This window comes from Schistocerca serialis, chromosome 1, assembly GCF_023864345.2.
Source record: "Schistocerca serialis cubense isolate TAMUIC-IGC-003099 chromosome 1, iqSchSeri2.2, whole genome shotgun sequence".
Taxonomy (NCBI): Eukaryota; Metazoa; Arthropoda; class Insecta; order Orthoptera; family Acrididae; genus Schistocerca; species Schistocerca serialis.
In genome coordinates this window covers 218,618,164-218,631,098 of record NC_064638.1, presented here as the reverse complement: position 1 = coordinate 218,631,098, position 12,935 = coordinate 218,618,164, and the positions used below count along the sequence as shown (strand labels likewise).

Below are 12,935 nucleotides of genomic sequence, written 5' to 3'. Positions count from 1 at the left end.
GTCTGAGAATGCCAAGAGCATTAAATTTCACGCACCGTATTTTGGTTTTAGCATGATGGTGTTTTCTGACCTACTGTTGTTAAGGCAGAACAAACACATTGGAGTCAAGCAAGTAATGAAATATTTACGATGAACAACAAATTTAATTATAAACTATGGCGTTGTCTCTAACCAGGTGACAGGAAAAATGTTTTTAGCAAGTCCTTATAATGGCTGAAAACACAGCCTCACTACTGTGAAGCAATAAGTCACTGACACTATATTCTGAAAGACACAGTCCTATGGTGCACTTAGATACTCAACAAATTGTATTGACTTTAAAGTGGCAATTTATCTTTGTTCTAGGCACTATAATTATTAAGTTCTTGATCTAACCTTCCAATTTAACTATTTCGTGGGTGCACTTTATGTAGCAACTCAGTGAAGATAATTTTTTTTATTATCCTATTAGAATTGTAATTGACTAACAATGTTTATTTTTTGATAATTTTATTTTTGCGATTTAGGACCGATACATCTTATACACATCACAATAACGTGTGTGTGTGTGTGTGTGTGTGTGTGTGTGTGTGTGTGTGTGAGTGAGTGAGTGAGTGATCCCACAACAAACAGAAACAGATAGTTGTAGCAGTTTTCATATACCTGGTGCAGTGTACTAGCACAACATGTCAGATATAGACAGAGGTGGTAAGACATATTCCCAAAATTATTGGGATATCCCTAATTTGGCGGTAAGTATGCTTTACAAGGATCACAACTGACAGATCAATTTTGTGGTAAGTACACTTCCCAAGCTCCTTCCAGAAACTACTCTGATGGTAAGCATACTTCCCAACAACCATTAAAATACTGTTGTTTGGTGGGATATATAATTCCCACAGTTCTAAAGGCTATTATGCACTGAAGAGACAAAGAAACTGGTACAACTGCCTAATATTGTGTAGGGCCCCTGAGAGCATGCAGAAGTGCTGCAACACGACGTGGCGTGGACTCGACTAATGTCTGAAGTAGAGCTGGAGGGAACTGACACACTGAATCCTACAGGGCTGTCCATACATCCGTAAGAATACGAGGGGGTGGAGATCTCTTCTGAACAGCACGCTGCAAGGCATCCCATATATGCTCAATAATGTTCATGTCTGGGGAGTTTGGCGCTCAGCAGAAGTGTTTAAACTCAGAAGAATGTTCCTGGAGCCACACAGTAGCAATTCTCAATGTGCGGGGTGTCGCATTGTTGTGCTGGAATTGCCCAAGTCCATCTGAATGCACAATGGACATAAATGGATATAGGTGATCAGACAAGATGCTTATGTACATGTCATCTGTCAGAGTCATATCTAGCCATATCAGTGGTCCCCTATCTCTCCACCAGCACATGCCCAACACCATTAAAGAGCGTCCACCAGTTTGAACAGTCCCTTCCGACATTCTGGGTCCATGGATTCATGAGGTTGTCTCCATGCCCGTGTGCGTCCATCTGCTCGATACAATCTGAAACAAGACTCGTTAGAGCAGGCAACATGTTTCCAGTCAACAACAGTTCAATGTTGGTGTTGATGGGCCCAGGTGAAGCGTAAAGCTTTGTGTCGTGCAATGATTAAGGGTATATGAGTGGGCCGAAAGTCCATATTAAAGATGTTTCGTTGAATGGTTGGCATGCTGACACTTGTTGACGGTCTAGCATTGAAATCTGCAGCAATTTGTGGAAGGGTTGCACTTCTCTAACACTGAACAATTCTCTTCAGTCATTGATGGTCCTGTTCTTGCAGGATCTTTTTCTGATCGCAGCGATGTTGGAGATTTGATATTTTACCAGAGCCCTCATATTCACAGTGCACTCATGAAATGGTTGTACAAAAAATCCCCACTTCATCGGTATCTCGGAGATGCTGAGTCCCATTGCTTAAGTATTGATTATGACACCATGTTCAGATTCACTTAAATCTTGATAATCTGCCATTTTAGCAACAGTAACCGATCTAATAACTGCGCCAGACACTTGCTGCCTTATATAGGCATTGCCAACCCCAGCGCCAATTCTGCCTTTTTACATATCTCTGTATCCATACCAGTTGCTTTGGTGCTTCAGTGTGTTTCACAACAAACAGAAACTACAGCTGGTGCAGCAGGCTGCCACTTGATGCCAGGAGCGTACAGAAGTGGTAAAACATATTCCCTCAAATGCTGTAAAGAAATACATTTAGTAGGAAGTATACCACCACGGCCCACAAAAGGGTTAAAGCTGCATTTAATGGGAAAGACAGAATACACTGGTTTCTGCGGCATGCTTAGTTTATGTTGTTGACATTACACAGTTAATTTGTAAGAGGTATCATCTTTATTGTGGAATGAGTTCATTTTACAGGAGATTTAACATATTTTCCATTTAAATATGATTGCACACTGTCCATTCATAGATGAGTGTTTATTAGAGTAGAACTTACTTAGTTCAATAACACAGGTCTCAGAATAAAAATTCTCTACAGAATAAGTAATATTTTCAGCCTGCTTTCAAATATAGCTCTGGCCCTGCCAAATATTTTATCTCATTACAGAAGAAATGACAGCGAGTCATGAACAGCCAAGTGCACAGACTATTACCATAACTGCAATGTGTTTATGGCCTGTAATAAGCTCACAGAAAGTAATTTAAGTGATTTGCTCCCAATTGGTACTTAATGCTCAATCCTAATTCACACAGTTGCCATTACAAATGGCACTGACATAGAGCTTAAGAAAATAAGCCTGTATTTAGGAAGATAAAGATTTAGGTCCACAATTTACCAATTTATAGTTTCCTCAATTCACTTGATGTAGATGCAGAGTAGTCCCTTCTGTGTGACTGTATCTTTAGTAACCCTGCTAGACCTGGAAATGAAAGATATGGATGAATTGATGTGTGTCACCTCTCCCATGTCCCGTGAGAGTGCTTGTTGCGAGGGCACTATTGATATTGCCAATGGTCACATGAATTTGTGTAGAGGGCAAATATAAGGCCAGACAATGGGGGTCCCTTCTTCAGTTGATGTTATCCAACTTGCCTCTACATGTGGACTTCGACTGCCATGACTTTTTACTGTATGCATACTGTTATGAATTTTGAACTTTGAGTTTCCAACACCGCTGAGCTTAAACCCTCCTCTGACTATGGCAGATATACTTACCAGTATTGTATTGTATGGAACTAGGGACCTAGAAACAACAAACAGGCTTCATCCCCGCCGTAGCCCTCAGTGGTTCACAACCCCACAACAGGCTACAGCAGTCCACTCACCCCACCTCCACCCCACACCGAATCCACGGTTATTGTGTGGTTCAGTCCCCAGCAGACCCCCCCCCCCCCCCCCCCCCCCCCCCGGGAACATCTCGCACTAGATGAGTGTAGCCCCAATGTTTGGTAGAGTAATTATGGTGTACACATACGTGTAGAAAGTGTGTGCGCAACAATCGTCGACATAGTGTAACTGAGGTGGAATACGGGGAAGCAGCCCACATTCATGGAGGCAGACTGAAAACTGCCTTCAAAACCATCCACAGACTGGCCGGCATATCAGATCTCGACACTAGTCTGCCGGGCAGATTCGTACCGGTTGTCCAGCACGCCTTCCCGCCCGGAAAGCAGTGTGTTAGACTGCATGGCTAACCAGGCGGGCTATTATTTACCAGTAACTGATTTCTTTCCTGCATTTACGGGAATACATTGTACCAGAATACATTGTACCACTTGTGTATGCTCCAATCATCCAGTGGTAGTCTACTACAGTTTCTGTTTATTTCTTTTAGGGCCATGGAAAGTATGCTTACCCCAATTTAGTGGTTTTTACAAAGCTTATTAGCAGGTGTATAAAAATATTGCTGCAACAATCTGTCTGGTGTGTGAGATCACAACTGCTGTCACAGTGGGGGAGGGGGGGGGGGGGGTTGGGGGTTGGATGAGCTTCGTTTCTACAGTGGGAAGTGGGAAATACACTTACCAACGTAACAAAATAGTTCACAAAGGTGCCTTGGTATGCACATACCACCACACTTTTTGGTCCAACTAGTTCACTACTGTAACAGTAACAGGCACTGCCAACTATTCCAGCATTTCCACTATTTAATAAGGCTCAAGACAACTGGGAAGTCTGTCAAAGACTTCTCACACTGCATTTTCAGGCAAGTAAGATTAAATGTCCAAATCATCAAAGGGCCTTTTTGTTGTCTATGAATCTTCAGTTATATTGTTTGGCTCAGAAGTTAGCTCTGTTGTCTGATCCCTGATGTTACAGTTGTGTGACATATTCTATTTATTATCTGAGCATTTTTCCCATAAAGTGGATAGCTGCAAAGCTAGCAATTCTTGCAACATCAGAAGTTGAATGCTGTAAGTTATGTATTAGGATTTGTAACGACTGAGTTTAAAATGTAAATTTACATGTGAGTGGCAAATAATAAGTGGCAACTTTAATACATGATTTAGTGATTCACTTAGCCCCAGATAAGGAGGTCCACACACAATCTTTTAAGAGAGTCTGACCCCTCCCTGGCTGAAGTCTTGCAAATTGCGTGTGTAGTTGAAATACTGCAAATGGTACAACAAACTTCTTCACCAGACTTTCACATTTGTGGCCCAGAGCTGTAGCTCCTGTATGAGTCTTTACAGCAGTAAACAAGTTCAGTTCAGTGGTGGCAACCAGGCCACTTTATCCACAACTCTGGACTACTATCAGGTGATATTTGTGGCAATAATCTTTATTTCCAAGTTCCCAGGACTGTTTCTTCTTGAATCCCAGATGAGAACATCCACATTATGAGGGTGAGTTGTGTCACATTTTGGAAGTATGCCATAGGATGGCAAGCACCACACAGTGGCCCCAGCTGTTTCAAATTAATAACATTTCAAGCACTGATCAGGTGATGGCTCTGCATAAAATTTTATTACAGGAAACACTACAAGATATTCCAGTGGGCTTCACTATTACTAGTGGTCAGGAGACTTTAAGCAAATCATTAATGCTCAAGCTGATACTGATTCTTATCCCATGCCTTGTTCAGGTGAACTCTTTTCTAAACTTTCAGGAGGTAAACTATTCTAAAAAACTGATATCTTTGAGACATATTTCACTGGCTCATGGAACATGCTGTTCAGATTGTATCAATATAATAGGATGCCTTTTGGCAAGCCTGTCACACCATCTATATTCCTGAAAAATTCTTGAACAGCCTTTAGCAAAGATTCCATACTGTGTAGCCTATCTCAATGATATGCTGGTCATAAAGCATAAGAACACTTGTCCTATCTCTGTCTTGCTTTTGTGATACTTACACAAAGTGGTCATAAGTGCAACTCTTCCAAACGTTCAATCTTTCAGCCAGCAGTTACTTATTTAGGTTACATCCCCAGTGAAAGGACCTTTGACTCACCACATATGCACAAAAGCCAATCAGAATATGTCTGTGCCTAAATCCATCATGGGCCTTCAGTAATTTCTTGGAAAAGTGAATTACTATGTACAATTTATTCTTCACACAGCCTCCATAGCAAATCCATTAAAATGACTCTGTAAGAAGTGAGTCTCTTTACACTGATCCGAAGAATGCCACTATGCTTTTCAGAAATTAAAATTGGCTCTTCAATCAACACTCTGCCTTGTGACTTACAAGCCCAAGTTGCTATTTGTATTGGCAACAGATGCATCCCAAAATGGTGTCGGTGTAGTTCTCCCACATAAGTTAAATGTTTGTACCAAGAGGTAAATTCCATTTATATCAAAGACACTATCTCCAGCTCAGAGGCATTATTCTCAGACTGAGGAGGAAATGTTGGGCATCACCTTTGGCGCTCATTAATTTCATATTATTTGTACGGTTGCAAAGTTCATTTAGAACTGACCATAAATCACTCTTGACACATTTTGAACCCAATGATAAATTATCAGAGGGTACCGTGCATTAGCTTCATTGAGGGGCTCTCTATTGGATGAATTTCCAATATTCCAGACCACTATCACATTGCCACTTAGCATTCTAACATGAACGTGCTTGTCTCACCTTCCAGCAGATCCAAAACCACTGAACCGAAGAATCAATTAATCAACTGGCGCAATCCCTCAAACAAGTTTCCTATGAATTCCTGGTACATGGTTAAAAGGTCTAAGCACGATCCACTTATTCAATAGGTCCTGCAATATTTTCAGCCAGATTGGTCTCCCAAGCTCTCAGGTGCAGATCCATTGGCAGCAAAGTGTGATGTTCCTTACAAAAGATGATGAATGACACTGGATAGTGGTGCCATCCTCCCTGTAATGTCAGATGCTTCAACTGATATGTCAATCCCATTGGAAAATATTCAGGATGAAGCAACTGCCACACAATTACATCTCACGGCCTTTTATGGATGACAATGTGAAACAGGAGGTGCAACTGTCTGCCATTTGCCAGGCAGACCAGCTGGTCTCATCCCAGTTTTTCCCACCATGGTCAGCATCGACACAGCTGTGAAGTCATGTTCATTTTGACTTTGCAGGACCTTTCTTAGGGTTTACATGGTTAAGCATTGTGACTCTTTTTTTCTGCTCCCTGTATGTCATCTGTCTCCCACAGACAACAATGGCAGCCACAGTGGAAGCCTAGGAGCAGATCTTCACAACAGATGGTACATTCCACATGCTGATGGCAGATCCTTAATTGACAGTGAGCAATTTAAATAGGTTTTACATCAACAATGAATTTAAACACCTTTTTTCTCAGGCTCAAATGGGCTGTCAGAACAGCTGGTTCACGCTTTCAAAGGGCAAATGCTAAAATCGACTTCATTGCTAAACACACCTTCCTCACTTCTTCCAGGTCCACACTTGTCAATGGTTGAAGCCCAGCAAAGGTCTTTCATGGGCAACCCTCACAGGATATTTCTGAATCTCCCTTTTCCACCCAAAGAATATGAAGCAGATCCAGCTACACCATTTTGTGTGGGTGCTCCAGTACACGCAAGTACTTTTAGGCAAAATACAGGGCAGATCTGGGGGAGTTGTGGTGGAACAACAGAGGAGCCAGGTGGCTACAACACATAGGATGCTTGCCAGCACCTCAACCAACTCCGGCTGGGCACCATGGTCAGTGGCCTCCATCACTGCACCATATCCACCATCACATCATCATAGCTCCCTGGATCATAAAGGATGGCCACCTGTTCCTTCATCCCCATGAGCTACAGACACTCCCATGGACACTGATCTCACTTCATCGATAGTTGAATCACTGGATCATGTGTGCCCTACAGAAATGTCTCTGCTCACAGAAGTCTCTGGATCAACACCTGAAACTCTGGATTCAGCACAAACATCACTCGTGATCCCAGACATATTACAAGAGCTTTCAATCTTGACACTGTTCAGCTCTGGGTCATTACTGCTGCATTGTTCTCCCATGGATGCAGGCAGGTTCATGCCCTATATGATGGTTCAAGGAGGGGGGGGGGGGGGGGGAGGGGGAGATTTAGTAACTCCAGCAGGTGTGCAAATGGAAGCTATGGATGTATTGATGCTTGCACTGAGGGCACTGCTGATACTGGCAGTCAGTCACATTAATTTCCATAGTGGGCAAATATAAGCCCACCCAGAAGTGGTCGCTTCCTCAGTTGCTGTTACCTAAAGCACCTCTACCTGTGGATTCGCGACTGCCACGACTGTTTTCTGTATGTGTGTGTAGTGCAACTAATTGTAAACTCTTGGTTTTTACCACCATTAGGATTAATGGAATTTTGATTACTAAATACGAGCTTATTGGCTAAGAAGTGCTTGGATTGTATTCAACTTAGTCAAGAATTGTCTCATATTAATTTCAGTTGGGACTCAGATGAATTTTACTGTTTGGTCTGTGGACTAATAGACAATTTTAATTTGTTGTAGCAGAAGTTACTTGTATTTAATTCAAAAGTAAGGGTTAAAAACTATCCAAATTCTTCCTACATCTTTTACCTGCTGAAATGTTGATCAATCAATAACAGAATTCATGTAAAAAAGACATTAAGTTCAAGCAATCGTTTAAATCACCAAGAGCACTGGTTTTGGAATGAAAATGCAAAAATGGAGTCTCATTCAGGCAGAACTGACCCTGAGACACTCACTATTTTAACCTATCTATTACAGCAAGTGGTTTTAATGAAAAGTCTTAAGTAAATAATTGCTTTGCAGTATGTTACACTTCATACTGTACAGTATGGAAAGCTCTGGCAGAAAGTAAATAATTTAGGAGTATAGTATTGAAAGCAGAGGCTTTGAGTCATTGACAAGTACACTAAAGACTGAAGTTTTCTGTCTTGTTTGTGTGCCTGTTGACAGTTCAATGCCTCTATTATGCGGTGAGTGATAACTTAAACTCATAAATCACTTACACTTCATACTGTGTGTGTGTGTGTGTGTGTGTGTGTGTGTGTGTGTGTGTGTGTTTTTCCGCAAGAAGAAAATGACTAGGACACTTCACAAAATATTTCTGGGATTGGGTCCACACAAAAATTCTATGGTACTGCATACCACAATTCTGTTACATCATTGCCACACCCTAGGAGCAAATTGTTACAAAGGATATATTTCACGTGTACTCCTAGCAGAACATCTTAAAAGTAGTATTAACTCATCTGGGCAGAAACAAACAAAATAGGTAATGAAAATGGCAGTACTTGGAATCAAATACGTTAAATCACACTTTATTTCTCACCTGTCTTGCCTGCATCCGTACGTGGGAATGTTCAGATGTTATACTAAGAGCAGCAACTTTCTGCATTACTTCTGGAATTTCAGACACAATGAAACGGCGTACCAGAATTGCTCTCAACAATCCAAATGCTGTTGCCTGTCGCTGATAATCATGCATATCCTTTTCTGCGTACAGTAACAAAGCTTTCAGCTGGTCAGAACTCAAGACATTTTGTTCCACGTCACGAACCAGCACTGTCACTGCCTGAAAAGAAATTACATGATAAACACTATGTTTCCTCAAATCAATTGTAATTGTTTCTTACAAAATATTTTTATCAACATGTTAAGAGGGAACAAAGTCAATGAATTCTCAAGCTACACTGTGTTCACTCCATATAAAGTATCAGATAGAAACTGCCGTATTCCACTACTAGTGCACGTAAGTGTGAGTGCGCCATGTCTGGATCACCATGCATGTACGCTTGATTCGGCTGCCAACTGTATCAGCGTGGGCCAATGGCTGCAGGCCACGTACAAGAGGTGTGCATGTGGCATGGTTGCCATTTGTACCGTTTTTATTATTAGACTGCAAAACCAGGCTAAAAAATTCCTAGTTCATAAAGCTGAACAGACCTTTATAATCCCTGAAAATTGTCACTGGAATTTTCGACTTCTTCTTCTTCCTTCTCATCATCATCCTCTTCGTATATGTCTTCACTACAACTGAGAGCATTACTTATGTCACACTTCTTGAGAGATTTAATAATAATGTCTTCTCTCACTCTAGACCTTGACTGTTTTATCCACTGATGCAATTGTTTGATTGTAGATCGTTTTAAAGCTCCCTTCAGCATCAAGTCATGTTGGGTTTTATCCACCATTGATTTGTTCCATTCCTCTCTCATATACACTCTAAATGGTTCATTTATTGAGACATCAACAGGTTGCAACTGTGAAGTAAGTCCTCCCAGAATGACAGCAAGCTCTGTATTTCTCTGTCTCAATTTCTCTTTCACAGAATTTTTCAAATGACTACTAAACTGATTTAGCACAAGGAGAGAAATCTTTTTCAATAAAGCATGTTTCCTTCTCTCCCATACTCTTTTAATCCATAATTTCATACCAGCCTCATCCATCCAACCTTTATCATGTACATGAACAATAACACCTGGCGGTATTTATGAAGGCTTTGGCACTCTTTTGCACTTGAAAATGATCACTGGATTAAATTTAGTGCCATCAGCACAACATGAAAGGACAAAGACGTAGTGTATTTTTTCATGTTCACTTGTTTCTCCAGTTACAGTTTTAGCACCTTTCATGGGAAGAGTTCTGGTACTCGTCACACCAACACAGAGGAGTTTCGTATATATTCGGTATTTGGCTTACCTCCACATTGGTTTTCTTTTGATGTTGAATAATAAAGTAATGGAAACATAATATTCTCTCTTCATACTCTTGTGGCATTTTCTGAGATATTTTGGTTCACATGCTAAGTCCATGATGCTTCATAAACCTGCTTCATCAACTCCATCCTTAAAGTCTGTTAAGTTCCACTGTAGCACTAGCTTTTGAGTGCGTATTTGAATCATTTTTGTCTTCATTCCAATGCCATTTTGATGGTGTCATTGAATCCATTTCAATACGTCATCATCTAGTTTGGCCATTTTTATACAGTCCTCTATTTGCACATTTAGTCTTCCTCATTTTTTTTCAATTCTTGCCCTCCAGTTGTGAATGGTTTTTCTGTTGGTGGAGAGCTGAAATGCCACTCAGCAGCTTGTTTCCATGTTCTTCTGCATTTACTACTACTTTCAATTTATAGCCTGCATTATATGAATACTTTTTATTTTTTCCATTATGAAACTAGCAACTAACAAAAAAATTGTACTGTTACCGATAACATAAATCACTTTCAATTCAAGTTCACTGGCACTGTAGACTGCAATGAAGCATCATAGGCCTGACAGTGTTCTGGGTTTGTGATGGTGGGGCAGGAGGGAGACAGTGTTAGCAAGCTTGTGAATCCCCACAACTCAAGGTCATCACATCGGTGCACCGCTGCTGCCAGGTGAATTCAATGTTGTCAGACAGAGATAGGTTTCTCATGGCATCAGTAGCCATAGACTGTGGCCATGTGTACGTGAGTTGTATTTGTGTGCGTGCGCGCGCGCGCTTGTGTGTGTGTGTGTGTGTGTGTGTGTGTGTGTGTGATTTAGACAAAGGCCTTGTTTGCCAAAAGCTAATTTCCTGCAGTCTTTTTGTTGTGCCTATCTGTGACTCAGAATCTCTGCTATGTGGTGAGTAGCAAGGACAACATCAACTACAATCGCAGTGGGCATGGGATCTACAAGACTGGACCATGGATTAAACTGTCAGGAAGTTTCATATCAGCACACATTCTAGTACAGATTGAAAATTCATTCTGAAAGCATTCCCCCAGGCTGTGGCTAAGTCATGTTTTCACAACATTGTTTCTTTCAGGAGTGTTAGTTTTGCAGGATAGCTTCTGTGAAGTTTAGAATGTAGGAGATGAGGTACTTGCGAAAGTAAGGCTGTGAGGGCAGGTTGTGAGTTATGTTTGGGTAGTTCAGTTGTTAGAGCACTTGCCCGTGAAAAGTAAAGGGCCCAAGTTTGAGTCTTGGTCCAGCACACAGTTTTAATCTATCAGAGTTTCATATGAGAGCTGCTCCACTGCAGAGTGAAAATTAATTCTGGAGGCTTTACAGTTTTTACAGACTTTCGACAGAGAAGACCCCACAATTTGTATACAGAACAAGACCTCTAATCCCTTAGCTAAATTAAAATTGTGGTTTATGACCAGAGGTGAATGTGTTTAGAACACTCAACAGTAAAATAATTTGTCTCTCATTTTTACACATTTCTTCACAAAACTTAGCTTATTTCTTTAGCATCTAGCATCCTCTCTTGTCTTTCTGTATCATTTAGCAGCTATTTTGTTTTTCATAATCAGCAGCATCTTCTTTCCTCTTCCAAGACTCAGGATTTCAAACTACATTTTTTTGACAACATCAATCAGTATAGACTCCGTGTAGATAACATCAGCATAATTAATTCTTATCTAACAATATTTATCTCTGTAAATTCCAAAGGGTTAGATGAGGTGAGGTACATACGATTAAAGAAAACAAGAAGTGAGTGCTCAGATTACAGATCGTTCAGAAGTAATGGATAGAATCAACTCTTGTTATGAGTAGGTTATTTTACCCAAAATTCTAACCAAATCACTCAGAGTTGATTTCAAGTATTCAGCCAATCTATGTGACATCATAGTTATAATCATGCAGAATTCCTCCCAAGCATCCTTCTGTATGGCTCATACATTTTGTGCGATACGCTATTTTCCTATGTTAAAAAAATGGTTTGGGTTGTTGTTATTCTCATTCACTGTAACATTCAGATAGCATTTATGGTCAATATTCTCATAAAATATCTGTTTTTTATGTAATTAAAGCTTAAAAATTATTATATATCAAAATTTGGTCACATGATTGAGAATGCTGTGTTACTGGCTGAAGCTGTGGTGATGTCATAGACTAGAGTAAGACAAAGCTATACGTGTGTCATAGGAGTTATGGGGTCTTTACATACTTTTTCTGCAAAAAGTTTAGTTATTTAGTGAAAGAAATCTCAATTACAACTTTCAAGTAATAACAGAAAGGAATTTTGCGAATGCTGATAATGGAAACTTTACGGAAGTTGATGTGTTTATGGTCCACCCATTTAGAGCGGCAATATTTGCAACAATGGACATTCTTTTCCCTGCTCCCTAAAAAATCATTAAACTCACTCAAAACTAAGGAACTGTAGAACCTTTGCAGATGGATCCTTATATTATATCTAGATTGTCAGCTATCAGTCATGAGCTACAACCAAAAACATGATAAAATTGTTCTTGGCAAATCTTAGTGCTGATTTTCTCTACAGAAGACACACAGCAGAAAAATACTATGAGCAGGCACTCAGTGGTGCAACAAGTAGTGCATTTGACTGTGGATAAAGAGGTCACATGTTTGAATACTGGAAGGGTCTTATATTTTTAAAAGTTTTATACGAAATACAAAAAGAGCATTAGCAAGAACTGTAGTATTTGTTTCAATGGTGGGATGTATTATATATAGCTTCACATTAATCTTAATCTGAGATATGGAAACCAGAGGATAAATGAATTTACTCTGCAAACAAACAATTCACTTTTTTGGAAAGAATTGCTAGTAGTGAAGATACCACCATATGCCC

General features: G+C 40.2%; 1 protein-coding gene across 1 annotated transcript in view; it reads right to left on the bottom strand.

Annotated features, from left to right (window-relative positions):
- LOC126466159 (small subunit processome component 20 homolog) overlaps positions 1–12,935 on the bottom strand; it is a 221,105-nt gene that overhangs the window by 57,338 nt on the left and 150,832 nt on the right. Inside the window, exon 29 of the mRNA XM_050096362.1 lies at positions 8,695–8,937. Coding sequence (XP_049952319.1) covers positions 8,695–8,937 — 243 coding nt within the window. The remainder of the gene's footprint in view (positions 1–8,694; positions 8,938–12,935) is intronic.